This window comes from Anguilla rostrata, chromosome 5, assembly GCF_018555375.3.
Source record: "Anguilla rostrata isolate EN2019 chromosome 5, ASM1855537v3, whole genome shotgun sequence".
NCBI lineage: Eukaryota > Metazoa > Chordata > Actinopteri > Anguilliformes > Anguillidae > Anguilla > Anguilla rostrata.
This window is the reverse complement of record NC_057937.1, coordinates 16,718,270-16,744,699: the sequence shown is the minus strand read 5'-3', so window position 1 is coordinate 16,744,699 and position 26,430 is coordinate 16,718,270. Positions and strand designations below refer to the sequence as shown.

General features: G+C 46.8%; 2 protein-coding genes across 3 annotated transcripts in view; one reads left to right on the top strand and one right to left on the bottom strand.

The window, feature by feature from the left end:
• Nucleotides 1-20,636, bottom strand: part of cfdp1 (craniofacial development protein 1) — a 53,298-nt gene extending 32,662 nt beyond the window's left edge. The window contains exons 1-6 of one of the 2 annotated variants that reach the window (XM_064335410.1): nucleotides 20,529-20,636; nucleotides 20,241-20,334; nucleotides 19,718-19,859; nucleotides 18,910-19,159; nucleotides 17,612-17,733; nucleotides 15,790-15,903 (exon numbers count right to left, since the gene is read on the bottom strand). In XM_064335410.1, coding sequence (XP_064191480.1) covers nucleotides 15,790-15,903; nucleotides 17,612-17,733; nucleotides 18,910-19,159; nucleotides 19,718-19,859; nucleotides 20,241-20,307 — 695 coding nt within the window. In that variant the 5' untranslated portion in view covers nucleotides 20,308-20,334; nucleotides 20,529-20,636. Of the gene's footprint in view, nucleotides 1-15,789; nucleotides 15,904-17,611; nucleotides 17,734-18,909; nucleotides 19,160-19,717; nucleotides 19,860-20,240; nucleotides 20,414-20,528 lie in introns of those variants that run through there. The other variant, XM_064335409.1, reaches the window with a different exon arrangement.
• A 144-nt stretch (nucleotides 20,637-20,780) lies between these two features.
• tmem170a (transmembrane protein 170A) lies at nucleotides 20,781-25,203 on the top strand. Its single transcript, XM_064335411.1, has 3 exons — nucleotides 20,781-21,023; nucleotides 22,049-22,219; nucleotides 22,826-25,203. Exons 1-3 carry the CDS (start codon nucleotides 20,945-20,947, stop codon nucleotides 22,954-22,956), a joined length of 381 nt encoding a protein of 126 aa, XP_064191481.1. The 5' UTR covers nucleotides 20,781-20,944; the 3' UTR covers nucleotides 22,957-25,203.
• The last annotated feature ends 1,227 nt before the right edge of the window (nucleotides 25,204-26,430 follow it).

Sequence of the window (26,430 nt, the reverse complement as noted above, 5' to 3'; positions counted from 1 at the left end):
ACCAGTTTTCCAGCTGGAATTGGACTGCGCGTTTCCACAGGGGCACAGCAGACAGAACTCAGAAGAGAGTTTATTTGTGAAGTACCGGAGGGAGCCGGCGGGAGTCGCGAACACGTCAGCGTTTCCCCCGAGCAGCAGGAAGGCCTCTCTGGGGCCCGGTCACTGGAGGACAGCGCTCTACCCCGCCCCCCCCGCCCCCCCGTCCCTCAACGCCCGCTCGTTATTAACACCGCTTTCACACACTCTCATTATGACCCCGCGGTAATTAACACCTTCCGGTGAAGCAGCAATAACGGGCGCGCCGCGGGCCTGACCTCGGCTCCGGCCGTCAGACGACCCAAAATGCACTGCAGCGTAAACACGCACGTACAGGAAGACAAACACACGCACACAAAGGAGGAAACGTGACACTTGCGGAGGTTCTCACCTCAGGCCGGCTACGGTCAATGCATGTACACAAAGGCTAATGGCTCCAACGCCCCCCCCCCCCCCCCCCACCCCCCCCAGTCTGTCGTCTCTAAGCAGGGCAATCAGTCACCGGCCCCGTCACCGGGAAGACACGGCTCATTAAACTAATTAACCCGGTCTGAGGAGACGATCCTCCATCATCGCCATTAGCGCACGCGCTAGCGGAAGCCTCTGCGTAACCTGTCACCCCTGACCTTTAATCTGACCTTTGACCCCCTACACACCTACAAGCGGCAGGGTCCTCACATTCGAGATACAGAAGCTGGGGTGTTGGTAATCCCCCCAGCACGACCCATAAACAAAGTTCTGCCCCCTGCCAAATTCTGCCCTGCAGTTGAAGAGGGTGGCAAGGATACACTGCCAAAAAGTGTGGGATCATTCAGAGCACCGCCAGATACTGCTCCCCCCACCAAGACAGGGCAGAGGGTTCAGAAAGTACATTGCTAAATACTGCCCCCGAGGCTGAGACCACTCCAACAGAAAGCATTATATCACAAGACACAAAGGACTCAGAGGGGGAGAGAAAGAGAGAGTGCGAAAGAGAGACACTTCCAACCAGTTGCACAAACACCTCAGAAGCCCACTGCAATGTTGTGCCTGTCACTCAGTCTAGCAAAGTTATTTAAAAAATATCATTTATGTATGGGTATTTATCTATGTAGCCAGTGCTCTTAGCCAAAGCAATCTACAGGCTCAATGCAATGTGTGCATCATAAGAGCTGTAGTAAATAAGGGTATGCATATAGAACAGGCTAATTCTAGCACGTAAGCTATGCAATAGGTACAGTAAAGTACGCATTACAGGAAATCATCCCAATATGCAATCATCCTAGCACAATGCAAGCAGCATTTTAAAGAAAAGGATGTTTATTCTATTTATTTACTAAAAAAATAAGTCAAATGTTTTTTTTTTTCCGTGATCGATCGGGATCAGACCTGGGTCAAATACGTATTTGTTTTGGATTCAAATACTTTTCTACCCTTTACTGATCTTGTCTGGTGTATTGGAACCAATGAAAACTCTCAAAAAGTGCAAACCCCACCTTCTGGTCATATTGGCAGGCTCAATTACACCAGGCAAGATCAACAGAGCACAGAAAAGTATCTGAATCCAAAACAAATACGCATTTGACCCAGGTCTGATCGGGACATATTGATTTTCAGACCAGCTACGTGTCAGTCATAAGCCCACACACCACAAATCACACCCTGATCCTGGAACACTTTAACCTAGAAAACCTCTCCTGAGCAGGCAAGCAAAGGAAAGTGCTGGTCAGAGCAGCATGGGGTCCCTCTCTCACCCCCTCCATTGGGGGCACCCTCCTGTACCTCTCCTGTCCCGTCCCATGGTTTACTGTTCAAGCTAACTTGGCACGGTTACAAACCATTTCATCAAGAATTAGGAGAAACAAAAATGGACCGTGCGGTTGCTCTGGCTACGAACTTAAAGTGAACACAATGTCCAGCAGCGCAACCTGCGACCCCGACACATACGTATGCGCGATATGAGAACACACACACACACACACTATAAAAAGCATATAATTGTTTGAGTTTGAAGTCCGGAATAATACAGAGTCAGGTTTTATTTTTAGCTCAGAGCAGAATCTCTATAATTAGAAAACCACAGGAATGAGTCAAACGCATACGGAAACTATTAGGCCAGTTGGGTGTGTACATACACACATAGACACACACACACACACCTGCAGTGAGCGGGGCAAACAAATTAGAATTAAGCCAGTACTTCATCACTGCGAATAGGACTCACTTGCTTTTTCCGTGCGTAAGTGGACATCACGCACATTTACTTTAATTTACTCACTCGTGTTGCTATTCATGCATGACTGTGAATTTTCGCATGCATCCAAACCCTCCAAAGACAATCTCCCTCCCATTGCACCCACACAAGTCCTGCTCCCTTTCAGTTCTCCAAGTTACTCAGCAGAAGGAACAGAGATAACTGAACTCTCTTTGCTCCGTTCATCCAAGAACCACAGCCCCCATGGTGCCTTGTAAAAAATAACTCCTCCCCATAGGTGAAATTTAAAAAGCGATTTCACAGGCAGTTCGGGCAGTTTCCCCCTCCCCAGGAGGCAACAGCGTGGAGGAGTGCATCTTTAGTGAGTTATAACAGGCAATGAGCCAGAGCAGACATCCTCCACAGACTCAACAGTCTAAACAGACAATCAGCTCTGTATTCTTAGCATCAAAGGGGACGTCTCTCAACGACTTGAGGTAAAAGTTACAATCTGATTCACCGTATGTATATTCAATGTGTGCGTGACCACACTGACATCATCGGATGTTCCGGCCTTGGGCACACTTCTTCATGAATACTTATAAATTGTGAAACATCACTCGGAAACTCCAGATACCATCTGGAAACCCATGGACTGAGGAAGTGGACGGGACAGGAGCACGGGAGTCGTCCATCTGGAAACTCCAGCGAGTCCCTGCCCCCTCTCTCTAAAAACAGGGCTCCACCGTCGCTCTGAGGCGGTCCTGGGACGCGATCCAGCAGAGCTTCTCGTTAGCCGCGTAATTCGAAAGCGTACCTTCCACATTTGCACTGTGAAACATGACTTATTGTCTTGGCAGGCTCACTTACCCTGGGAGACTCGCACAGCTAAAGTTCCTAAACGCCGTCCGCTCGCGCGGCGCGGTGTTTACCGGAGCGGCTCGGGTCCGGCGCCCGGCTCGTTTGCTTTGGGGGTAAAGCGGCGACGGACTCGCCTGAGGACTCAAACCCGCAAACACCTGGTCGCGAGCCAGCTCATTCAAGCGCAACCAGCCTGCTTTTCGTCAATAGCCCTTCAGTGTACCTGATATTATCGTCGCAATTATTACAGTACGCCCGTGTGTGGTCAGGCCAATGAAGCACACTCTTGTGGGTGGTGCGCGAGTGCACGCGGCCTGATGACGCCTCGCACACTGACCGAACACACACAGACCGCATGCTCGCCGCACGCGACCAGGCACACAGAGAACAACACACAGAGCACAGACCGCACACACGATCGCGACAGCACAGACCGGGGACCGCAGTTAGCTGCAGGCGACCAGAACCAGGCCCTGCAGCGGGCCCCACCGCTCTTCTTTTAAAGGAACGCCCTTGCGTCCCCCACAAACTCCAAAACTGCTGCATCGTCATCCCCGGTTCGCTCTGTCCTATACGCTCACTGTGCTGCGCTGGCTTGTCCGATGTGACAATTAGTGTATTTCTATGTGGTAATCGCCCATTAAATAAGGTGTTGCTGAACCTAAGGTGCACTCAAATGGCCACTGAGGCACGAAATGAAACAAAAGTACTGGCAGTTAATGCATTCCCAAGGAGCAACGCCGCATTCGCAATTGCAGACACTGTGTGCCTTTTGTATTGATTTTTAAAAACTGAATTACAGCGATAGTTCAAGTGCAGCCCACTCACTTCACACGTCTGTGACGGCACGTCCTCACACACTGCATACTGTATGTCTGTTATGACTTGTCCTCATGCTGCACATGTTTGTCAAGGTGTGTCCTCACATCACACGTCTTTCATGGTCCGTCCTCACAATGCACACGCTAATCATAGCATGCCCTCGGACAGTACACATATCTGTCATTGCGTGTCCTCACAGCAAAGCGGGCACAAGACATATCGTCATGGTGTCTCATACATATTATGCGTGTCACTCCAATGCACATAGCATAGTGTCCTTGCACTGCCTTCTCATGATGCCCCCATGCCTGTCTCGCTGTGTCCTCACATTGCAAATGTCTATCATGGTGTGCACCCTACATCCACCCAGGTCTCTGCGATCAAGGCCCCTTTCTCTCCTCTCAAAGGAAAACAGTATGGAGGAGTGCAGAAAACAGATGACCCCACAGGCAGAGATGGGCAGTACTTCAAATAAATATCTCTGAAACGTGTCTGCAGGTTGCCACCTGTAAAGAAACCTTTGTCTCTACCATTTATATTCTAGTTTACAGATACATTTACTTGGGAGACACTTCATATTTTGCAACTAAAAGACTGCATGGCTGCTGGCTGACTAAAACCTGAGCTATTTCACCTGTGTATACGGACAGGCAAACCCATAAAGATGTAGGCTTGGCAAGCAATCTTTCACCGACGCCAATTCTAAACATGAAAAATGAAAAGAAACCATATCATTTTATAATACGACATCAAATCCAGAAAAGCAAGTTGTTGTCAAGACTCTTACGAGGGTTCGCGGGTGTAACCTTAAGCTCGCTCCTGTTTAATGAAGACGGCCTTCTGATTTAATCCAGTAATTAACGCTGCCGAGAAGTAAACAGGGTCACGGCTCGTCTGCTGATTGAGGCGCACGGAAAAAGCAGCGCAAAGTCTGTTATGAATATGCAGAATGTCTCTGCAGGCGGTGTTATGTGGTGACAGCACCGGTGTGCGTGCGTGTGTGTGCGCGTGTGCGCGTGTGTGTGTGCGTGCGTGTGTGTGTGTGTGCGTGTGTGTGTGCGTGCGTGTGTGTGTGCGTGTGTGTGTACGTGTGCGTGTGTGTGTGTGCGTGTGTGCATGCGTGTGCGTGTGTGTGTGTGTGCGTGTGTGTGTGCGTGTGTGTGCGTGTGTGTGTGCGTGTGTGTGTGTGTGTGTGTGCGTGTGTGCTGTGTGCTTGTGTGTGCGTGTGTGTCTGTGTGTGTGCGTGTGTGCGTGTGTGTGTGCGTGTGTGTGGGCTTGTGTGTGTGTCTGTGTGTGTGCGTGTGTGCGTGTGTGCGTGCGTGTGTGCGTGTGTGTCTGTGTGTGCGACAGGGAAACGATAAAGTTGTCCTTTCCCGCTGTCGGTTTGTTCCCGTTCTCTGAGGTGTCACGATATTCCAGTCGGCAGAGAGAGCGAACCTCGTAGAGTCAGACAGCCGAAGCGAGGGAGCTCCCCAAAAAGGCTTCTCTCATCTGCGTCTCATTACCTCTCGCAACAGAACGTCAGGTAAATGGAAACCCGCCGCACTCAGAAACCCAGCGGACGGATACACCGATCCTGACAGCAGAACAGGAATTAGCCGCCGCGCGGCAGCCATCTTGCTAATCGAGTACTGGCGAAAGGCTGAGCGGAGCCAAACCGCAAGTCTAATTTGATAATGTGTGACTGGATAACAGAAGCAGATTACTGCGGGATTGGATACAGCTGACATCTGTGACAAGTGGACACTGCTGATAGGCTGCACCCCTTCCAACCGCTGTTAAATTACCCACAATGCCGCTGAGGACGTGAAGGGGGCGTGAGGTGTGCGCAAACAGATGGAAACAGCTGCATGTGGTTCAAGAGCTGTCTTACTGGTGCTATAAACAGGAATGTGCTTTCTTTTTTCTTTTTTTTTAAGTAATATTGATGGTAGAACAGGTGAGGATCCAGATGTCTGCATGGTGGAAAGGGGACCTCAGAGGGGGTAAATTATGCAGGAAAGACCAACTCGGATTTCCAGCACACTACATACGTAATAAAAGAGCCTTCGTTTTAATGGCTGTAAGCTTCCTGGAAAGAGTGAGTAGAAAATGGATGAGAGAAATGAAGAGAGAAGGAAGGAGTAAGAGATGGAGATAAAGGAGAAAATGTGAGAGCAGGTGAAGAAATGGAGGAGAGAGGAGAGAAAGAAGTGGCAGGGAACAAAGGAGGAGGATCACACAAGAACAGGAGTGGAAAATGGAGAGAGAGAGAGAGAGAGAGATAAGGAGAGAAACACTCTGACCCGCCACCTGGATATCCTTGCACCATGAAATCATAATTTCCACGCCAGGACCCCGCATCTCCATGGAGACCCGAATTGCCGCCGTCGGCAGGGGAGACTGCGCGTGGGGAGCGCGGGTTACCCGGGGCAACGGAGTGTCAGGTCTCAGCTGAGCCCCTCCCCGAGGGTCTAATGGATTTGGCATCCGCTGGGGAGCTCCCGTCACTCTCAGGGCTTAACCCCGGGCCCGCCCCCTCCCCTCCCGAGCCACGCGGATGAGCGGCGGTAGGCCCCGCCCCTCTCCGGGCTGCCCGCGCTCAGACGGAGTCGAGTCCCGTCTGCATCAGATAGCCGCGCTAACGGCCGCGGGATCTCTGACTGCCCGCCGCCGCCGGCACGCCGCGCGGACGCCCGAGATAAGCCCCGCTGCGGCTCAGAACGCTACTGTGTGTGTGAGTGAGTGTGTGTGTGTGTGTGTGTGTGAGTGTGTGAGTGTGTGTGAGTGTGTGTGTGTGCGCCTGTGAGTCTATGTGTGTGTGTGCGTGTGTGTGTGGTGTGTGTGTGTGTGTGTGTGTGTGTGTGTGTGTGTGTGTGTGTGTGTGTGTGTGGTGTGTGTGTGGTGTGTGTGTGTGTGTGTGTGTGTGTGTGTGTGGTGTGTGTGGTGTGTGTGTGTGTGGTGTGTGTGTGTGTGTGTGTGTGTGTGTGTGTGTGTGTGTGTGTGCGTGTGAGTCTACGTGTGTGTGAGTGTGTGTGTGACTGTGTTTGTGTGGGAGCGAGACAGGAGAAGATCAGGAGCAGTAGCAAATCTAGGACCTCTCTATCACAAAGGCAGCAATGACATCACCATTTTCCTTGTCTCGAAGGAATATCCTGTACTACAGCCTTTTTGGGAGACAGACATTACTACCACAACCTTTTTTTTACGCAAAAAAATGACATCACTGCTTCAACAAGAGCTCCTAAGGGGGTTTTGTCAACAGCAGCTTGATTAATGGAGATTTAATTAGTTCCCTACAATTAGCTCCTACAAGTCAGAGAATATCAAATCTAAAAATATCATAGCCTAAAACTACATCCGCTAGCCCACTGGACTACAACTACTGACACGATACTGATTACTTCAGGATTGTTCATTGCCTGCATATATACAGTTATGTAAGTCACTGCGCTGAAATGTCATCTTGCAAGATAGAAAGCTAATTTTACAAAAAACATTAACTGTAGACTTGAATGAGCTTATTTCATTATTCCAATAGCAAGCAAGCTTAATAGCGGTAGCCAGATTGCGGCCAGCAGCTGAATAGCTCAAAAAAAGCAAACTAGTTGGATACAACATCACTTCCTGAACCTTTTCTATACAGCAACATGGTGACAGCAAAAGGATTGTAAAGAATAGTCAGATATTCAACTCAATATTCTTAACACTAGACTTTCCTCATTGATGCCAAAAACCTTTCAACCTGATGTATATTCTTAAAATTCACTAAGTTGCACAACAAATAACAATACTATGGCAGTAAATTATCAGTACTGTAACATAACACTGGAAACTCCCGATAGCAAGGGTAACCACTAGGAGATAAGAAAAAAGAGAGGAGGGAAGGAGGAGTCGAGAATCTGGAGGGTCTACAGAATCAGTGACACCACCACCTCTGCCAAGCATGATCCATCTCAGCAAGGAGGAAGAGTTCAAAGGTCGGCATTCTCTGACTGCCATTGGCCGCGGGATTGAACTACAGCGCGCTGCCAGTGATACGCGACAGCAAAGATGCATGAATTTGCAGAGTCCTGGCCCTGCTCAGAAATCGATAGTAATTACGTTCCCGTGCGTCTTGGTTCAGCGCTGTGCGCCAGCAGGCTAGGGCGCGAGGACAGGGACTGTTCGTTCACGCACACTGCAGGGTGTTACTGGGTGTTAGGGCATTCGCAGCACTTCCTGCTCTCTCTCCAGCCTCTTGTGGGAAGCAAAGGGTGCCAGAGACCACACTGTGGCTACAGAACTGCAATTACCAGCATCCATCACGGTCACATAATGTCTGTCTGCTGTTCTGCTCTCGAACGTTCGTCGACTACCTTCATTTGTTTCAATTGTTTCTTTTGGATGGCTGGTGTACGGCATGGTTGAACGACAGCATCGAGACTATTAAAAATGTCACTCTTCTTCTCCTTGACCTGAGTGACTAGTATTTTAGGGGCCTGAAAAGGGACACCACAGACGTTTTCAGGAGACGGGAGTTAGGTTGAATGTAGTAGCTGTACCAGTTGGACTGCGGGCCCTGAAACTGTACATTATTGTTCTATTACCCGCATTTAGCCGACACTCTCATGCAGACAGACTTACAATGAAAGAGCATGTAAGAGTACACACCGGAGTATGTGAGCAACAGTGGAAGCCCGGGGCTAACAACATTCCCAGACCAGACATAAAGCTGGTATGAAACAAACCTGTGCTGCATCATGATTGCCGGCCTGGCTTTGGGGGTGCTGCTATGTGTGACGCGGAACAGAGATAAGCGCTATTCAAGATGTAACATGGGTCTGAGTTCCATGTAGCGTTTATAAAATGGATTCCTTCACAGATATCCTCAGACTCCTAATAGACGCCCATTTCACTCTGCTGTTGTTTTGAAGTTAAAACAATGTCCTTTTCTTAGTGCAAAAATGAGTGAAATTCTGGACACTAAGCCAAGGAGACATCATGAGCTTTTGAAGATCTTTTTTGGCCAGTTGACTTCACAAAGTGTTTCGTCAATATCTAGGACGTTAGAGGAAGGTGCAATGATACTAAAATGGTGTTTGTATATAATTGCACCGATGACAACAGTTCCAAATATCATGAATATCACAAATATCATGAGTATCATTGATGTGTAGGAAGGCCAGCTGACCAATCAGCATCCAGGACTGGAACGATGCCCTTTATAATTGTGACCATGCCAATCTACATTACGGGCTTATTTCCAAATTATTTTTCACTTATTTTGTTTTGCTCATTGTTCGGTTTTGATCACTGAGAACAACAGCGCTATAAATAAAACATCACAGCACACACTCTGCTTGTTCGGAGCCTGCATTACCCACACCCAAGGACAGGCTGTGACAGACATTAATTACACTTCTCTATATATTCCCATAGCGACCAAAACAAGTGGGCCACTGTCTATAAACACACACACACACACACATACACACACATATATATATATATATATACATATACACACACACACACATACATGTATATATATATACATATAGCTATATATATATATACATATATGAATACGGGTAAGAATCGATAATAACACTAAGAAAGTGTCATTCGGAAAATGAACAGAGAACACAGGAGAACTTTGGTCATTACCTTCAGCCCTCTCCCCCTCTGTTCCTCGGGTCCTTTTTGTTGTTGAGGAAATTAAAGCGACCTTTATCATTCACGACGGCACGTTTAATTCCTCACGCCCTTTAAACAGGCCCGGGCCGGCCAGCTCAGTTCATGGAGGCCGGAGGGACAGTGTTTGGGAGGGGGGGCAGGGGGGGTTGGCGGTCAGGCGGGTGATACGGAGATATATGGCGATACGCAGTGCCGGCGTTCCCCTCGGCCGGTGCCGGGCCCTGTGAATTATTCAGGCCTCATCAGGGCCTTCTGCGCAGGCCTCTCCCCTGGATGGGCGTATATCTGGGAGCTAAGCACTCCGACGCCCCGGGGGGACGAACCCGCCTCCCGCCGCCGCCGCTCGCAGGAGCGCTAGACGGCCTCGGGCGGGGCGAGGGGCAGGGCGAGGGGCGGAGGAGGGACGGGGCGAGGGGCGGGGCGAGGGGCGGAGGAGGGACGGGGCGAGGCGGGCGAGGGCGAGGGGACGAGGGTGGGGCAGGCGGGAGGGACGGGGCAGCGAGGGAGGGCAGGAGGCGAGGGGAGGGGCAGGGCGGAGGAGGGAGGAGGACGGGCGAGGGCGGGCGAGGGGCGGAGTGAGGCCGGCGGGATGGCGCCTGGGGCGGGGTACGTGAGTGGGGCTGTGTTTCCCTCCCTGTGGGGTGATTTTTTTCCTCCTCACGAAAAGTGAGAATTCAGGAGCCTGAAAGTTCGGCCTTCACTTTGACTTCATTTACTTTTCCCATTTAAAAGTTTAGCCTCGCAAAGAGGCTTATAAATACAGAGAGAGAGGGGGGTAGGGAGGGAGGGAGTGAGAGAGAGAGAGAGAGAGAGAGAGAGAGAGAGAGAGACTCTACATTTGCATTTTGTGCCACAAAGCTACGGTACAATCACAGGTCGCTCAAGCACAACACAGACGCTACTGAAAACATAACACAACCTCTCCACTGTACCTAAAAAATGACATAACATACAAACTGGGGATGGGAGCTAGACAGGAAGAGTGAGAGAAGGGTAGAGAGGGAGATTAGGGATTAGGAGAGGCACGGGGGTGGAGGGAGGAAAAACTGTGTATGACTGCCCTTTCGCAGCAGGCTAATCACAGTCAGCAGTTGCTCACGCTGCTGGGGTGAGTAGGGGAGGGCCGGCGAGGGGCCAGCGCGCAGGCCTGTGCCTTTAAGCGGAGCGTCGGCCCGCCGCTCGGCCTGATGGGAGCGGCGTTTCTGGCTCCGGCCGTGCTGACTCAGGCCCTCTCCCCAACTTCACATCACACCAGCAGAGCGCTGCGTTTCCACCTGGGAGCACTTCATCTCCCAGGCTCAGCCTTCCGCTTTCCCAGGGAGCTCACACACACACACGCGTACACACATACCACACACACACACACACACACACACACATACTCACACACACACACACATACTCACACACACATACTCACACACACAAGCACACACACACACGCACACACACACGCGTACACACATACACACACACGCGTACACACACACACGCTCAACTTCAAACACACACACACACACCCGCGCACACACACACACACGCGCTCAACTTCAAACACATACACACATACTCAAATGATCACACATGCACACACATACAGCAGGGACACTCACATTCACACAAGCTCAACTTCAAACACACACACACACACACACACACACACTCACACACACATGCTCAAGTTCAAACACACACACACTATTTCACACACACACACACACACAAGCTCAAGTTCAAACACGCACACACACACACACTCAAGTTCAAACACACACGCGCAGCCCCAGCGCTGTGGAACAAATCTAGATTATCACGGGTGTTCCAATTCCATGTTCCAGATCTGAGCTCCAGGTTCCGGAGCATTGGCAGCGTTCACAAGGAGGAGCGCACTGGAGACGGCTGTGCTGAGGGGGGGGGCTGATCTCACAGGTCTGTTTTTCCTCTTACTACCACCTGCTAGCTCTGCAGGCTACAGTATGCAGCAGAGCACAAACAGCAGCAGCAGCTACGCTAGGGCTGGGTGGAGCAACAAGGTGGAGGACTCCAACCTGGGCCTCGCGCCATCAACCGCTTGTAGCTGCCAACTACCAACACCCACACACACCAGCACATGCATCTGTGCTGCACATCTACATATGTACACACACAGGCTACTCTCCACACTAGACAGCAACTCTCCACTGCACACGCATATGCATACTACATGCAAACACATTGTGTAGGTGTGTGTACCAAACACACACCTACACAATGCACCACACGCACTTAGACCCACCTACACACACAGGTCCGCGGCACACACACACACTGGTCTGCACCACACACGCCTACACGCACATCCAAACACGTCTAAGCCCTACACACTCACGCACAGACGCGCTCATCTGTATCACAAACACACCAGCGCACGTCTCTGCCGCACAAGCGCTCCACCCCGCTGTGCGCTGGCCAGGCCGTTCTGAGGGAACCCACGCAATGTCAGCAATCCTTATCCTGCCGGTGGACCTTCAGGTCCGAGCGGGAAAATCGGAGGGGCGGAGCTCGGCGCACGGACCCTGGGAAAGGACGACGCGTGCCTGGCAGCGAACGGGAGACCGTGCTCGGACACGACTCCGCCGCTATCGCTCTGTTCTGGCCGCGCTCGCGCTCTTACAAAGCAAACACAACTAAGCCCCTCCCACCCGCGGGCCAGGCCAGAGGGAGCACTCTCGTCTCGTTTAGGAGGAGCTTCGTTATGTAAACGGGCGCGTTCCCGTCGGGACGACGGGGAGGGTGGTGTTGACGGTGTCTTCCTGTTGTCGTAGGTAAGCCCCCCTTTTTTTTCCCTCCCGCTCTTAAACACAGGAAACACCCCGGGACAGACCGCACTTCCTGTGGAGGAAAGAGCACTTCCTGTCGGGACGCTTGCGCTGAGCCTCAGAGGAAGGACACGCTCATTTGCCTCCAATTAACTGCCATGGCAACGGGGATAATCGCACATGATGAAGCAGCAAACAGACGCGCAAGGCACAGACTGAAAACAGTACCACACAGCATACACACTACCACATAGCATACACACTAACATATAGCTCACGCGCTATCAAATAGTGTACACACTACCACATAGCATACACACTGACATATAGCTCACACACTATCAAACAGTGTATACACTACCACATAGAATACACACTAAAATATAGCTCACACGCTACCAAATAGTATACACACTAACATATAGCATACACACTAACATATAGCTCACACACTAACATACAGCTCACACGTTATCAAATAGTGTACACACTACCACATAGCATACACACTACCAAATAGTATACACACTAACATATAGCTCACACGCTATCAAATAGTGTACACACTACCACATAGCATACACACTAACATATAGCTCACACGCTATCAAATAGTGTACACACTACCACATAGCATACACACTAACATATAGCTCACACGCTATCAAATAGTGTACACACTACCACATAGCATACACACTGACATATAGCTCACACACTATCAAACAGTGTACACACTACCACATAGAATACACACTAACATATAGCTCACACACTATCAAATAGTGTACACACTACCACATAGCATACACACTAACATATAGCTCACACACTATCAAATAGTGTACACACTACCACATAGCATACACACTAACATATAGCTCACACACTATCAAATAGTGTACACACTGCCACATAGCATACACACTAACATATAGCTCACACACCTTCAAATAGTGTACACACTGCCACATAGCATACACACTAACATATAGTATACACACTACCACCAAATAGTGTACACACTACCACATAGTATACACGCAACCACATGGCTAACACAATACCAAACAGCATTTACAATATTTACAACACAATCACACACACAAAACACAAACAAAATCACACATAACACAAACACAATTGCCCACAAAAAGGCAAGCAGTGCAATAACACATACACATGCTTGCAGTTCTATTACTGTACAAGCAGGCAACAAATTTTACATGAAGCACAAAATGTCACAGCGAAAAAAGCCACAATCTGTAACTACATCCCAACCACATCGCCATGTCCTTTCACACGAAAGCTAGCCGAACACAACCGAACAAAGCCACAGGCCCCTCGCGACATCGCGCACATCATCACATCGTTACCCACCGCCCAGGGACCCGGACCGGGGTCGCCTGTCTCCACGCACGCCGAAACACAAGGCCTCATAAACCAGTGAACCGACAACGCCACAGTCCTCATTGTCATCGCCACCATTAAACCATTAACATCACCTCATTAGGCATCACCACAAACAGCATTACCGCTAGCACTGTCATCATCATTGTCATTGTCACTGTATTTGCCATCGCCATGGCCACCTTCAGCACCTTGCCATGTTTTAAGCTTGGCTGCACAGACAGTGCTGTTCATACGTAGATATATTAATAATAATAATAATTATTATTATTATTATTATTTATTTATTTATATTTTGATTTATAAATGAGTTATAAATTATTTGTATTTATCTTATATATGAAACAGATGTTATTATTATTTATTTATACTTTGATTTATAAATAATTGAGTTATAATTTATTTATATTTATTTTATATATAAAACAGATATTATTATTATTATTATTATTATTATTATTATACTTTGATTTATAAATAATTGATTTGTAATTTATTTATATTTATTGTATATATAAAACAAAGTTTACAAAGTGTTTCACAAGAAGTAGGTTAGAAAGTAACAAAGTGAATAAGGGAGGGAGGCTACACGCACAAACACGCGTAGCGTCCACCGAGATCATGTGACGCGAGTCACTGCGTGGGAGTTGCAGGACTCTCGGAGGGGGAGAGGGGGGGTGGGAAAGACTGTATTAAACACACCGAGCCAATATTGATCCTTCATTCGATACCCAATTTTCTGTCATACAGCAAAACAACAGCTGGGTCCCGGAAGCGAATGAAATTAATCTCTCGCTCAAACGCGGCTCTGCTCCGACATCAATCAGCATTATCACCCCGCGCCTCCCTCACACATGTGCGCACACACTCACACGCATGCAGAAAGACAGAGACACATACGCATGCACACACACACACACACACACACATACATACACACACGCACACACACACACTCAAATACATACGCACACACACACACACTCAAATACACACTCACAAACACAAACACACTCAAATACACACGCACACACAAACACACTCAAATACACACACACACACAAACACAAGTTAATGAAAACACAGGCAACCATACACTCTCACCCAAACACATGTACACTCTAATTCTCAAACCCACACACACACACGCACATGTGCATGCACACACATACACACACGTGCACACACACACACACACATATACACATATACACACACGCACACACACACACACACACTAACACACACACACACACACACACACACACACACACACAACACACGACACACACAACACACAAACACGCACACACACACACACAATACACACACACACAACACACACACACACACACATACCCGCATCACTAATCTTCGGCACTTCACAAGACCGAGCGGTTTGAGAGGATCAAAGACCTGCTGTCATGGCTGCTGGAAATCAATACGCGAGGCAGCCTGACTAGACTACCCACCAAACCCTTCAAACACTCTCCCCCCGTACGCACACACAGACACGATATGCACACTAACACTCCGACACACGCGCAGCACAAACAGCCTGTCCGCACGGGCCGCACGTTAGCATATTTAGCCTGCACCTCGCCAGCACTGAGCCATGTAAAATGGCCGCTCACACTTTCGCCCATTTGCGTTGGCTCTGGAAACCTGGGCGGTCTCCCTCTAGCTTCCGATGCAGTGAGAAACTCCAGCCCCTGCTTGTGTGCTTCTGTAATTACCATTATGGAGAAACCTCGATGAAGAGATTACAGCAAATAGGGCCAACAGCGTGAGTATCTGATGGACGGCATGGGAGGTAAAATGCTGTTATTTTTTTAGCGCTAACCCTACCTAGCCACCTTGCTAGGAGTAATTGTAAAGGAACTTTTTGTGGTTATGGTACTCCGCACAGGATAAATGCGCTTGTTTTTTTCGAGGGATTTTGGGAACACTGTGTGTGGCAGCAGGCCTGCAGCTAAGGCTGGTCTTGGAGGGGGGGGGGGGGTGGTTGTAGACCTCTCTGAGCTCGGGTACCTGGGTCCGGGGTCGAGCGGCTGGCTCGGCGAAGGCTCCTTCATCGTCTCACTCTCCTGGATCTTCAGGAAGCTCTTGGCCTCTTTGGAGTCCGCCTCCACCTCCTTGGTCACTCTGAGAGAAGAGCACACATATAGCAGGAATAGGTCAGAGGTCGGGGGGTCAAGGGCCAAAAGACAGCACTCCTCCCCTTTGCCGTGACCTTGCAACAAGGAACCCAATATCTAAACGGTGACAGGAATACCGGCCATCCAGAACCTCAGAATCCCGGATTCCAGCATACTTTTAGGCAAGGAAGGAAGTTCTCGGGTTGCGTCGTTTGCATGATGTCACTGGAGAGAGAATCGATGCCACGAGCCCATTAGCGACCGGGCAAACCTGGGACGGGCGTGGTCCCGGTGGACCACACTGGCACACAGCTGGCATTACACCACTGATGTCATTGCCCTGTATTGTACATGACCTCACTGCTGCACACACACACACACACACACACACACCGTAACAGTAACAGTGGGAGGAATGTCATGTATTGAACACAACGGAGCAATGTTCAACTCTGAGCTGCTTAGTCTCGGGCCTGATCGATGGACCAATCACGGCAAATGGTTTTGATGTGACCTCTGAACTCTGGAGGCCCCTGGGGCTGGGAGAAAATGTGAGGGAACACCCGGACCAGAAATGTCACAGAGTGGTGAGGCATAGCTGTGTGTGTGTGTGTGTGTGTGTGTGTGCGTGTGAGTACTGCACAATCTCCGTCCACAATTACACTCCAAAAACACGCCCCGGCCGTTTTAAAGCCGTGTAACTGCCCCACCCTCGATGCCGGTCACTGTTTGCGCACCAATAAAGCTGAGAATTGCCTTTTTCCCCCTCAGCCTAGCTTTGAGGCCTCAAACCCAGTCACCTTCAGAGTGTGTAGACTGGAGCTGGCATTCACACAATACCCCCAAACACCTCCTTTTCAGAATACTGGACATCAACACCCTGTAATAAACCTCCCTGCTGTTCTCTCTCTCACCCCGCCCTCTCTCTCTCTCTCTCTCTCTCCCTCTGTCCGGCCCTCCCATTTCTCTGCCCTTTGCCCATCTGAACTACACGCAACCCCCCCCCCCACCTCCCCCCCCCCCCCACCCCACTCTGACTCTGACAGACACGTCCGTGATCGATAATGCAGCACACGCCGATATCGCAGCCGTTCCAATGCTAAGTGCCAAATATCTCAGACAAAGGCCTCTTTCTTCTCTACGTGAATGTTAATTGTAATGAAAATGGACACACACACGCACAGACACACACACACACGTTCTCTCTCTCCCACTCTCTTTTTTCACAAGAATAGAAGTCAAATATCTAAAGAGCCGGACCAAAAGTGTGTGTGTGTGTGTTTTGGGAAAGGGGGGGGTGAGGTTCGTAGGTTAGCGCCTGCAATTATAGAAAATCCAAAGAGGCTGTTTTGCACTGACAGCAGTGATGTGACTTTGGTTGTAATCAGAACCACTCCTGTCTTCATCCGCAACCCTAATCAACCCCAGCCATTATTCCTTTTATACAACAAGCCAGAAAACTTTGAGAAGATTCACATTAAAGTAATCCCAGCCCCCAAATTTTCTGCGCATGGGAAATCGGTCAAAGCTGTGGTAAACCTTGCAGTTGTGAGAGCACAACAGGTCAAATATGATTAATGAGGTTGGAACACAGACTAGGCATTCTCTTTCTCACTCATAGCATGGACTTGCGGTGCCCCCTGGTGGAAGACAACAACAACTACATGCAAACTGACATCATGCCAATGAAGTGGAAGTGCAGAATGTTGACTTACCTAACTTCTTCTCCAGCGAAGTCAAAAACCTTTGTTATTGTGATCTTGGAGGGCTCTTTGGCCTTGGGCTTCAGTTCTTGGGGCTGTGAGGGTGTATCAGTCTTTTTATCCGGGTCTGAAGTCTGTGGACGCCAGAAAGGCCTAGTTAACCAACCATGACCAGATCCACTCTTGTTTAACTCATCCCTGCAGCTTTAACAGCATTTCATATGATTTCACATGATGGAACTATATTGAGATGACACGTAGCACTGGAACTGAATAGAATGGGACACCACGAGGGAAATTGGATTATCGGGTCAGTTTAAACGTAATGCACGGTATTTTTTCGCTCAGTCACAATAAACAGCTTGGAAGTCTGCGGGCAAAATGAAGAGGGGTAAGTCTAGTTCAAACACCAGACTAAAGTCTTGTAAGTATAATTAATTATCCTTCATGCAGACCTCACTGTATAGTGTTTGAAGCAGTTAACTAGACTGAAGACTCATGCCTCTCCTGAGAAAATAAGAACTTTTTATAATTTCACCAGATTGTCAAAACAGAAGGTTTACAATATGTACCAAGCAGGAAAAATCACATTTTCAGAAGATTTTTGGATCTACACCCTGACAATGGCTGTGTTAAGTCACATGCAGATGCAGATCAAGAATACTCTCCAGGATGTAGGCACAGATGTGTCAAAGACTAAAATAAAGAGAAGTCCACACCAGCGTAACCTCAGAGAGTTCACTGCAAGATGCAAACCACTGGTAAGCCTCAGGAACAGAATTGCCAGGTTAAAGTTCTACAAAACTGCTGAGTTCTGGGACAAACTCTTATTGACAGATCAGAGGAGCATTAACCTGTACCAAAGTGATGAAAAGAGAAAAGTGTGAAGAAAGAAAGGAAATGTCACTCGGGGGGGAAAAAGGCAAACAACAACAAACGACCAATGAAAGCGCACTGTGACCAACAAGCAGCCACAACAACCTATTTTTTTTGTTGCAAATTAGTTATGTCAATCTGGTACAATAAACAATAAAGGAAGCAGGTCTTCATCGGTACTTCACTGGAACGCAGACGAGTCAAAAAAGTTTCCTGCCACACAAAATAAAATGATCACTTAATCTTTGAGGCATAAGCACGTGTGTGAGTTTCGATAGTTTAATTTCATACATTGATATAGGAATGAACCAGCACTGATGTGTACAGCTGCTCAAAAAATGAAGCCAGAATATCTGACTTGAGCAGAACCAGCACACAAAGCAGCTCTCCATGAATGGAGCTGTGCAGGCCTGCTCTAAGTGAAGCTGCAGTACCTGCGGGCTCTTTCCACTCGGCGCCGATTCTGACTCCGGGGTGGACAGTTTGGGCCTGGGACCGACGTCACTCAGGAAACTCGCCCACAGGTCGTCCGCCTTCTTCTTGTCCATTTCCTTCGGAGGACCAGGGGGTCCCTCGTCATCCTCACCATCCTCTCCCTCTGGCTTCTCTTGAGTGGCCTCCTCTTGCCGCGTACCACCATCCTCTTCTTCAGTCTCCAGCTTAAGCCCTCCTTTCTTCCTCTTCCTGCGGTGAAAGAAACAGCTTAAAGGTCAATTTAAGAGTGACCCTGAAGCTGTCCATAGAAAGAGACACATTTTAGCATGAAAATGAAATGCAACGTGTATCCGAGCGAACCTTGAAATTAATTTGACATTTTCTGGAAATACTGGCAAATTTCACCGGGATAAATGTTCAGCCAAACACAACTAGAGAGAATAATAAAAGTAGGCTATCAAAATTTACTTAGATTGGAAATTAACAAGGTTCGCCTGCATGCCTGCTTGGTGCAGAATCATAGATCAAAGGGGCACAGCGTTCTACATTATGTTCTCAAATCCATGGCATAATATTACAAATGATATCCACAGGGAGAGAGAAAGTAAACACAGTTATATAGCCATGTGTGTGAACATTACAGTTATATAGATTCCACAATTATATGAGAACTTAAGCCACAAAAGTGTGGTTAAAGGCCGGTTCCCACATTAGTACTCCTCGGGGTAGCCTTTACTGACACTTAGCCAGTATCTAATTTTGTTTAGCCTATGCTGTGAATGGTTTCAGCGCAACGTAAACTCTCACCTCACCCCAATGCCTTTAGCGCTCTGCTTCTTCTTCTTCTTTGTTGTCTTTACATCTACAGACTGTTGCTTACCGCTGTCTTCTGCGTCAAACCCCTCTTCCTTTTCGCACTCGTTCAAGTCATCTTCGCTCAGATTGTCATCTGTCAATAAAACGCAGCAACAGACCAAGCATCAGTTAGCTAGCCATATTCCACAATTGCACGGATGCGGTTGAAACTACCATCATCTGCAATACCAATGCCGGTGATTCATAATACCTTACATTTAACAGCGAGTGAGGCAAGATATCTTAACTTCCTGGTGTTACTAACTTGCTGGTTTATACACAGAAATAGTATACTGAGGATTTAGTTCACAATCTATTTATCTGACACCAAGGCATACAGAATCTCTATAGATAGCTTGATAAATTGTCCATCCTATTTGCCGACAATGCATAATGATATAGGCTAACCTAGCTAGCCCACTAATAAACACTTCCCACAACTGAACACACTTTTTAGCTAAGTAGCAAACCTTACCGGAAGGAACATAGTCCTCATCTTCATTTGAAGAATAATCATCTGAATCGTAATCCGAGTAGTTCATTTTTCTATCTGCAGTTGATTCTGTCGGCTGAAACAATAATAAACACAGAAAATGACGAGATGTTCCCGGAGGCCCACATGCGCATACAATGCGGACCCTTGTAACTACGGAAAGCTCATAGGTCCAAAGGAAACTTCGCCAAGGTTCAGAACAGAACGTCGTTTCTTTGGAAGAAGAGTAAATGCAGCCCAAAGAAGCGAAGTTTTTGTATAGATACTTACCTCAATAGATATTACACAATTTACAGAATCTCAGCGTATAGTTTCATCAATTCCAGTAAATGTGAATACATGTTTTAATATAAACAGGTAGTTGTATATCTTGTTTAAACCGAAAATCTTGATTTCCACCCCGCCGTACTCTGATTGGCTCAAATATGTAAGATCAAGTGTTTACGCCAATCAAAACATTTTATTGAAATGAGGTTACTGTCGGTTACGCAGCGCGACGACGTGACGTAACATTCAAGTTTTTGTTTATGGAGTACGTCCGCGGACCACGTCCAGGAAGAGTGGGAACGTCAGATACTAACACGGAGCAAATGTCAGTTTTCTAATGGTGTTGTTTGCGTATCCGCGTTCTGCGCCAGGCTTGGTCTATAGTTAATGTCTCAGAAATCCAGGGCGGATACAGTGAAATGGGGTTTGTTCAGCAAATCCTCAGCTTGAATTTGCCGAAAGAACACGGTAACGTTACAGCGCTGACCGAGTTCTCAGGTAAGATTGATCCTCAACGTTAGCTATAACTTGGCTAGACTAATGTGTTTCATGAACTAGAGTTTTGGTTAACCACGTTGCCTAACTATAAATGCCATTCGCTAGGTAAGCACTGTGTTTTTCAAATTACCTTATTAGATTTAATATTGACAGCCGCGAGGCTGTTTGCCCGGCTACGCTAATGATAACTCGCTAGATAGCTAGCTAAGCAAAATGTTAACGTGAACGAGCTAGTAGTTCCTGGTTAGATTTAACGTTAGTAGCTAGCTAAATCTACGATGTTACGTTACGTCATAATGGCGTTTAATCGTACCGAGCTAATATGAATATGAACTGTTTTTTGCTAAAGGGCTAACTGTCAAGTTTTTACCATTGTAGGTATATCTAAGACTTAATATTAAATGGAAACATTGTACCACTGGCAATAGAGCAGTGTAACTGTTTCACATGCAACATTAACTTCTGCAACTGTTATTTGGTGTGTGTGGTGTTTGTGGAAGAGAGCAGAGCGGGGGGTGGGGCTGTGTGGATTGCGGGTGTTTACTACGGATCAGATTTGCTTCTGGTTTCACGTGTAAGACTGTAAAACAGGGAAGCTTGCTTACATAAATGCCATAATTATTCTCAGCATCCCGGATTATTTCTCCGACTCACAAGGGTAGAATTTAAGGTCATCACCATGGGGTGTATACCTCCAGTGGACTCAAGGTATTCACTGGACTCTCCTACAAGTGGTGGCGTGAAACAAGCATGTTTCAAAGTCAAACCTAAAATTGCACGATCGGTTTGTGCATATTACGACATATTTTCATCCATATTTACATGCAAGCTACAGCAAGGATCTAGTAAGTGAAGGTATGCGACTCCTACTTACGCACTGAAGCTTAACTTCGCAGTGCTGCTTGAGCTTTAGCGGGGACATGCAACACCAGCCATTAGTAGGGTATTTGTTCTACCCGAGCATTCGGAAAGGGCACTGTATTGTGATTCAGGCCATCACTTATTTATGACCCTCCTTCATTCAGAGATGTGGTACGGCGTGTTCCTGTGGGCGGTCGTCTCCTCTCTGGTGTTCCACCTGCCCGCCGCCCTCCTGGCCCTGGCCACGCTGCGGCGGCACAAGATGGCACGCTTCATGCCCATCGCCATCCTGCTGATGAGCATTTTGGGCCCTCTCTGCGGAGGCGTCCTCACCAGTGAGTACCCCCGAGACTCCACGCCCCGATTCCACTCTGCCTGTCCTTAGACTGCACTGCTTAATCCCAGTCCTCCAGCCTTTTGCTTTTAACCCTTTGAAGAGTAGGTTTTTTGGAATGGGCCCCCCCCCCCCCCCAGAACTCCACTGCTCTCAATTACCAGTTGTGATTGTTATATCAGCATTGGAATGTTCAGTTAAGAACATTCTAATGACATATTCGTGATCTCACATCTTAATCCCAGGTTTTGCACTCTGTTGCTTCTACACCACTAATCCCAGTCTTTCCACCAAGAACATAAGAACACATGATGATGATAACAGGCTGTACAGCCCATCTAGACTCACCATTTACCTACAAAGTAGAGCACCCAGGACTGCATCAAGTTTGGAAATGAACCACACAAGGGTCTCTGCCTTCCCTGCATTTTTACTTGCGGCTATTCCATGCATTGACAAGTTTAGTTGCTCGCCTTTGTACTTAGATAATGATAATAATAATGTTGGATTGATAAATAAAATGTGTTGGAATATTGGTGTGGCTTGTTTGTGCCAGTCAGAAGTGCCATTCTCTGCCTCAATCCCTTTTGTTTTTTGCACCCACCAGGCGCAGCAATAGCGGGGGTGTACAAAGCAGCGGGGAAGAAGATGATCCCCCTGGAGGCCTTGGTGTTCGGAGTGGGGCAGTCCTTCTGCGTCCTGGTCATCTCCTTCTTAAGGGTCCTGGCCACCCTATAGCATCTAGGAGGACGGCTGTCTCCATCGCTGTTGCCGCGGGCAACGGGATACGGCAAGCGCCCCGCCGCAGGGGGACGTGATGCAGACGTACACCTGCCCGCACCGAGGCCTTACCCCTCAAAGTCCGGCCACGTCTTTCTCTCAAGGGGTCGCATTCCCCCCCTCCTCTCTGAGCAGCCGGGGGGCTTAAGCTTTACTGAGAGCTGTTTTGAAGCCCCCCTCCCCTCCAGTCTCCCCTCTTTACCTCTGTCATAGTCCAGAAAACAGAACCAACTGCCTGCTTCGCAGTTCTGGCTTTGTTCCTATGTAAGACAGAAACTCATCACACACCCAGACCAGCTGAGAGCAATCAGTGGGCCACACATAAAGTAACGCTCATTAACTGCTTCAATTTAAAATGCAAATTTGCCTGTCAAAGACAGTCACTGGTCTACGTGCTATACAGACATCCCCCGTGTCGGAAACGCTTTTTACAGACTCAGGAGCCCGTTTGCAACTTGTTGTGGAGTGACCAGTCAGTCTAGCATGTTTGGCTGGTGGAGGGCGACTTCATAAATATGTGATGCAACTTTCTGACTGAGTTCTAATGGATCGGCACATTGATTTTTTTCCTCATACAAAATACCTGCTTTTATTTGGACGAGACTCTCTGTATCACACTTGAACCAATCAGAGTCAAGCCGCCCTCACGTCGGTCCAATCCAGCGCCAGCTCATACTGCAGTCTGGAGGAGATTGTAATAACTTTCCAGTTTCTCTTCTCTGTCTCTCAGTGACTTCTTGACCAAGTGGGTGTAGATAGTTTGTGCCCCTATGCAATGAGCTTTGATAGCTTTTCTCCCCAAAAAGCTGTTAAGACTTGGGATAGCTGATCCCGGAACAGCGTTTTTGGAGCACTGACTTGCGCAAGGGAACGGAACTTTGATGTTATTTTTTTTGCTGCAAGGACATCTTTTAATCCACTCCCTTTTTGTTTGTTCCAGAACACTTGTACTTCATATTAATCTTGTGAACTTCAGAACAATGTCAGGATGTGTATTTAGCTACTTATAACCTTTCTATTTTTCAATCTAACTTATTGCTTTTCTATTTCATAGTTATAATTTTCCAGATTGTACCATTTTTGTTACTGATATCTGTTACATTTGTTGTAATCCTTGAAATGTGTGTTATTCATGAAATTACATAACTTAAACTTTCCAATTACGAATGTGGATTTGTTTTTTTTTTTTGTTATTGTTCAAATTTGTGCATTTCTAAAACCTTAACCAAAGAGAACAGAGAAAGTGTAATAAATGTAGGAATTATTTAGTTTTGAAAAGGAATGATATTGGCTGCCCGTAACTACATGCACAGTGTGCTGAATGTTGAAAATCTTCTGTATGGCTTGCGAAGATGTGGTTAAAGTCCAACCCTGAATAATTTGAAATGGCTTAGTAGTTCTCAGTTTACTTTTTAAAGTTTTATTTAACATCAGACCATTATGTCTACTGCTGCACAGATGAAAGGTGTATTTTTTTGTGTGTGTGATTAATTCTGTTGATAATCCTTTGCCTTGTAAGTAACCTACACACTGCAAGTCACATGACCTGAGTGACTGGTACAGCATTACACCCTTCCCCCCAGGTCAGAATTTTCCAAATCCTGACTGTGGTTCAAGTGGTTCACTGGAGTAAGAGGTCCACCAGAAGAGTTGGACAGAGTAGTGCGAAGAGAGGACATTATTGATGGTATTTTTAAACCATTAAAATAACTTTGTGTTGAATGTGTAACATCCTTTTTCCCAAAGGCAATTTGAAACTGCTGAAGCGTCTGAACAAGTTATGTGGCGTGTTAATGCAACCGCATTATTTAGGAATTGTTTAGGAGAAAACAAATGATTTAATTTATTGTTGGCAGTGTGATTTCCTTGATGTCATAGCAAAGGTTGTGGCATTGTAGGATGAAACCTGCCACAAACGCTGATCTGGGTCTTAAGTTTTGCTACACCAGAGACCAATTTTTCCACAAAGAAAACATCTTAATACTTTTCTGTGATGTGACTATATATTATATTACTACTGGTATGCCCTTGCAGTCTTGCTATCAGTTTTAAAATTTTTTATTTTTGGATGAATATTTACTTTATGCTGTTGCAATCTGCATCAATTTGTGTCATGTTCAGGGCCATGTTGATTTGACCAGACTACAATAAGTGCCAATCCTTGTTAATGCTTTCAGTTAATAAAAATATATTTAAATTGTCGAAGTCTGTGCTTCTTAGTGTTCCTTACTTTCGTGGTCTCTTGACTGAAGCTACTAGGGGTAAATATCTTTAATTAAATTAACAAAATAGTATCACGTCATGGTCTTTCTGAATTTGAAGAGAAATTTAAAAACCTTTATTTATACAGGGAAATCACATTGAGACACTGGGTCTCGTTTTCAATGGAGCCCTGATGACAAAAGAAAAACAGTCTAACAGACAAAAGCTAAAGGTTCCAATAGATAAAATAAATATATGAAAATTAACTTTAAAATATGTAAAATAAATAAATCAATAATAAAATAGAATAAAATAAAATTAATAAATAAAACTGAATAAAAACAATAAAACAGTTCAATTCAGTCAGAATATTTACATTCAAACATAGCCAGTTTCTTAATCAGGGTCCTGAATTGACCCCTGGTAATCAAAGAGTTTAGCTTTACTGCGCACTGCAACTCATTCCAGGCATGCACAGCACTATACCTAAATGCAGTTTTACCCAGTTCAGAGTAGACCCGTGGCACCTGGAGAGTCAACCAGTCCTGAGAACGAGTCTGATAGGCTCCAACTCTCCATTCAATAAGAGATCAAATATAAGGAGGTAGCTTTTGGAGAAGTGCTTTATATAAAAACAGGAACCAATGCTGGTCTCTTCTCTGAGATAGGGAGAGCCAGCCCACCTTCAGATATAGTACACAATGGTGAGTACGGTACCTATCTCCAGTGATGTAACGTAGGGCTGAATGATAGATGGAGTTTAAGGTGGAAGCAGCAGTGTGCTTATATATTATATCACCGTAATCAAGTACTGGAAGGAATGTTGGCTCAACAATCCTCCTACTCTCAAATGAGAAATAAGATTTGTTTCTGTAAAGGAAACCAAATCTAACTCGTATTTTTTTAAATTAATTTATCAATATGAGCCTTAAAAGTCAGGTTTCCATCAATCCAGACACCCAGATATTTATAGTGTGAGACTCTCAATATGGGCACTATTGAGTGTACACATCTGTAGCTCAGTAAAATCTGTGCTCTTAGATCTGGTAAATAACATGTATTTAGTTTTGCCTGAATTTAAAACTAGTTTGAGATCTAAGAGGGCTTTCTGCAAGGCACTGAAGCTGAGCTGCAGATTTTCAACAGCTTGGGATGCAGTAGAAGCAGAACTGTAAAGTACAGTGTCATCTGCATAAAGATGTAGATTGCAACTCTTTACATAAGCAACAA

Coding starts and splice junctions, on each gene's coding strand:
- tmem170a (XM_064335411.1), top strand. CDS start 20,945: ATGGGGTTTGTTCAGCAAATCCTCAGCTTGAATTTGCCGAAAGAACAC. Junction 21,024..22,048: donor AGCGCTGACCGAGTTCTCAG/GTAAGATTGATC, acceptor TCCTTCATTCAG/AGATGTGGTACGGCGTGTTC. Junction 22,220..22,825: donor CTGCGGAGGCGTCCTCACCA/GTGAGTACCCCC, acceptor TGCACCCACCAG/GCGCAGCAATAGCGGGGGTG.